At 29.3% G+C, this 4,685-nt stretch overlaps 1 protein-coding gene across 1 annotated transcript; it reads left to right on the top strand.

The window, feature by feature from the left end:
• Positions 1 to 1,242: 1,242 nt before the first annotated feature.
• HELRODRAFT_72968 (hypothetical protein) lies at positions 1,243 to 1,764 on the top strand (the record flags this gene model as incomplete). The annotated part of the gene is made up of 2 exons (XM_009013708.1): positions 1,243 to 1,407; positions 1,510 to 1,764. 2 exons carry the CDS (start codon positions 1,243 to 1,245, stop codon positions 1,762 to 1,764), a joined length of 420 nt encoding a protein of 139 aa, XP_009011956.1.
• Between the last annotated feature and the right edge of the window lie 2,921 nt (positions 1,765 to 4,685).

Genomic DNA, 4,685 nt, shown 5'->3' with positions numbered 1-4,685 from the left:
TGCTTTGATGTTTTTAATCCGTTATTATAATTTGATCATTGCACCAATAGATAAGTTACGTCATTTCCGCTATTGAAATTAAGTGTCTTTTTATTTGTTCCCAAAAACTAAAAAGAAGGCAGATTTACGTAATCAACGTAGTAGTGTCGGAAAAAATGTTGACAAAACCATAATGCTCTCATGTTTTTATTATCCAATCACAATTAAAGTTCTGCTCTGAATATCTCCACAGGATCAACATAATCAAGCATGGCTATTAAATAATTTCATTCACCAGATATTTTTTCTTCTAGAAACAAGTGACGTAATTTTTTTGGTTTCAATTCAAGTTTCATTGAATTAATTGAAATATTTCTTATAAACAGTTGTTAAAATTTAGCATTTATTTTATATGTATTGTGTATTATATTCTAAATACATGGCATGTATTGTCTATGTAATATATACTGTCTATATAGATCATATATATATATATATATCCAGGATGTAGATAGCTATTTTTAAAACCTTATAAACTTTTAAAACCATATCTTTGAAACAAAAAACTAGCTTAAAACCTAAAACAAGATTTTTTCTGTCCATATTCTAAATATTGGGATGTTAGTTGAACCGGCATGGTACTCGTTTCCATGGCAGCATTATTTTTCAACTCAAGGAAACAAATTTCGAATCCAAAGTCTAAGAAAAAGCAAACAACTTTCGAATGTTAAATGGCTGTCAAAAACAGCTAAACTGATTTTTTCACCAAATCTGGTCTCGTTAATCTGAGCAACCGTAATGTAATCATTTTATTTTGTCCAGCATTATCTCTTTTCTTTACGATTTACGTTTACAATTCTATATCTGCTTTTTCTACAATGGACTCTGCAATGAACAATATTAATAGAATTATTTTCTATAATTACTAAAATTACAATAATATACTATTATACATGCAAATTTTTCATTACAATACTATAGTATTGTCACAATTTATAAGGAATTGTAATTGTAAGTAAATTAAATTAATTAATTAAAGTTAAACATGTGTATTTAATAAAAATAAAATAGTAGAATTTGATACACTGTATTTTAGTGATTTTTATATAATAATGATTGAAATTATTTATTTATATTGTTGTGGTTTATCATTTCATTCATTGGGTAGATAAGTATATAATATATTTATATTATGACAGACTAGTTTTGCATTTGCAGATTACAAGACTTACGATGCATTCATTTGCAAATCAGATATTAAATATGGAGGGTGTTAAGAATTACAGAAGTACGAGTCGAGTGAATGGGTGGTCGTGGCCACCGCATCCCCTGCAGATTATTTTATGGATCACCATCATTTATTTCATAGTCTTTTATTACTGCACATGTCTGCCTGCCTTGGTCTCCAATTTGCAAACTCTTAACTACGTGGTTACTATTCAGAATAACTTTTTTCAAAGTATTCGTAAATTAACAAACTGATAAATGATGATAATAAGCAAATTTTGACAATGTTTTTCAATTTTTTAGATTCTAACATTGATAATGCTCATCCACATCATCTTCCACCTGATGGCTTCATCCATCAACCCTGCTGATGAAAACGTTTTGATAAAGTTCAACTTGGGCTCGTATGTAGTAGCTCCATTCGATAGGAAGATTCACAATCATGTCATCGAAAACTGTAGATGTAACATATGTGGTGTGGATGTGTTAGTAGTTGTATTTTGCTGTAATGGAAATATATCAAATTATCTTTTGAAAAATTTTGTTAGTTTGGGTTAATGTTATGTTGTTGTGTGGTTCAGTCTTAAGTTGAAATGAACAATCTTTTTTCTCACAGAAATTTTGATTGTGTAATTGAGACATTAGAACATGACATAACTTTTATATATCTCCTTTATGAAGAAATGTCAATATTAATTTTTTTAACTTTAAGTCACCAGTCGTCGAAGCATTGCAGCAGTTGCAACAAATGCATCAAAAATTTCGACCACCACTGCAAATGGCTGAACAACTGCATTGGCTCTCAGAACTACAAACACTTCATCTTGACGCTATCCACTGCAGCCCTCGGCTGTCTCTGGATGCTCACCTTCTACTGCATCGAATTCATTGCCTACTTCTCAGACTTGCAAGCAGGAAGAATACTCATGCCTTATTGTGGTTTGTGAACTTCATTTCTTACTTTCCCTGCCACTGGCATTTTGATAATTTCAGTTATGTTTTATCAAGTTTTTGTGGCTTGTTTTTATTTTTAGTTGATAGTGATGTATTATTTCATTATTATTTTGCATTCTGATTAATCTCTGTCTGTGTCTAGTGTGTTTACACTAAATTAAAATTTTTGGTAATTTTTTTTCAATTGTTGAAAATTTAATTTATTTACTTTCAGTTTTCAGAGAGAAAAATTTAAAAAACTTTGTTACATCTGTGCCGAGAATCACTCATTCAACAAAAACCGTAGAATTAACAACGACTCAATATATTCATTCAACATCATCTTCATCATCCTTACTCACAAAAGTGCCAAATACATGTAAGAACAACCAAGTTGCTTTTGAAATTGATTACAATTTTTCAATTCGTTACTAATCAGACGTTATTATCAGCCTGACCATTTTAGTATTTTTTTTAGAATCTCAGTTTATATCAATTTTTATTTGAATTGCACGTTTTTAATGTCAGTTTTCCACAACTACACAAATGTCTCTGAAATCCTCAACAACAACAACCCAGGCTAGCCAGCCATTTTATTGTATTATTTGTATTAAAAATTTATTCCAAATTGCAATGTATGTTATATTGAAAATCGATTTCCAGATTTAAACAGTTGTGTCGAATGAGTAAAAATTTTAAGGTCAATACCCTATTACGATTTTGCCGATTTGTTTACATCATAAAATTAATTGTAGTCTAGAATGATTAAAATAAGAAGTTAATAAATGAATTAATTGTAGTTTAGATTGATTAAAATAAGAAATTAATAAATGAATTAATTGTAGTTTAGATTGATTAAAATAAGAAATTAATAAATGAATTAATTGTAGTCTAGATTGATTAAAATAAGAAATTAATAAATGAATTAATTGTTGTCTAGATTGGTTAAGATAAGAAATTAATAAATGAATAATTGATAAAATGGCCCCATGAACACACAGTGTTTGAGATATTTTTCAAGCCAACGCCAGACGGCTGGTGGCTGTCCATGATGATCCTGCACATCATCCTGCACGTTCTCGTTGTCGGCATGCTCCTTCACCTGCTAACCTTCCATTTCTATCTCAGTTCGTCGCCTCCTTCATTCAACATTTTTTTGTCAACTCTGTATTTATTTATTTTTATTTGGTTTGAATTCTTAAAACTGGACATTGCGTATTTAAAATGTGTTAGATTCATTGAAAAAGTGTATCAGTTTAGTGCTGATATTATATTAAATTTAAATAAAGAAACGTGAAATGTGAATCAAGCAAATGTTTCAATAAAAACTTTGTGCCTCCAAGTTTAATCAGCTAATTATAATTATATTAATCGTCATTTATGATCGCTTTCATTTTTTGAACCAGACTCTGATGAAGGCAGAGTTTGGTACAGTATAAATGATGCACGTTACAACAACATACTCGTAACAACAACAACAACATGCACTTTACATCACGCTCGCTATCTATCTATCTATCTATCTAATCATATCTTATTAACCTTTTCATTTTTACAAACACGAATTGTTATAACAGTCAACAGAAATTTGACGACATACGAGTACATAATCAGTCAGAGGTTATCAAAGGATGACGAAGTTGATGAAGTTGTTTCAACCATCTCGTCATCTGCCATCGACTACCAACACAGCAACATGCATCATTCAAATTTCAACTTTCATACATTTTTACATGGCCTTAGGGTTAGTAACAAAGCCGTTTCTTTATCTATCTGCCTGTCTGCCCTTCCGTCTTTCAATTCATCCATTCATCCGAACTTCCATCTATCCATACATCTATTCATCCATACATCTATCTATCCATCTATCTATCTATTCATTTTCTGATTTCATTTTTTATAATTATACTATAATGTTAGAATGAAATCAAAAGATGGCGACATAGTTTACATTTTCTAAATATTTTTTTTGTAAAAGTTCAAATAAGATAATATAAATTTACTCACCGACAAATACAAATTTATTAAAATTATTAACTGGTTAACAAAAAAAACTTCAAGTTTTGAGAACATTTTTTCAATGACTGTTGAAGAGAAGGAAAAATTGAGTTAAATAGCGTCCTATTTGGGAGCTACAATAAGTCCGGCAATAAAGATTCAAATGTAAAAAAATTTTGTGAGAGTTGAAGGGAAGATAAATGCGAAAATGTGAAAGATACAAATAGGTACTGCCATTTTTCATTTTTCGTTACAAAATTTTGATTCTTACTTTTCGAAAATTTTGTAAGAGTTAAAAAATAATAACTCTTGATTACAAGATTGAATAACTCAATATATTTAAGCCATGAAAATATCGTCTTTAACAAAATTTAGGTTAAATGTTTATTTCAAGCCTTTTTTTTATAATTTCAAGCGTTTTTATTTTTTTCATAATTATGAATAAAAATTAATTAAACTAATTCCTATTCATAATTGCAGCCAACTTCTTTTAAATCTTTTAACGTTCAATAAATGACATTTCAGAATCACAGGATCTTCCCGATGGG

Source organism: Helobdella robusta (genome assembly GCF_000326865.2).
Source record: "Helobdella robusta unplaced genomic scaffold HELROscaffold_12, whole genome shotgun sequence".
Lineage (NCBI taxonomy): Eukaryota > Metazoa > Annelida > Clitellata > Rhynchobdellida > Glossiphoniidae > Helobdella > Helobdella robusta.
The sequence above is the reverse complement of the archived record's forward strand: the minus strand, read 5'-3'. Positions and strand labels throughout refer to the sequence as shown.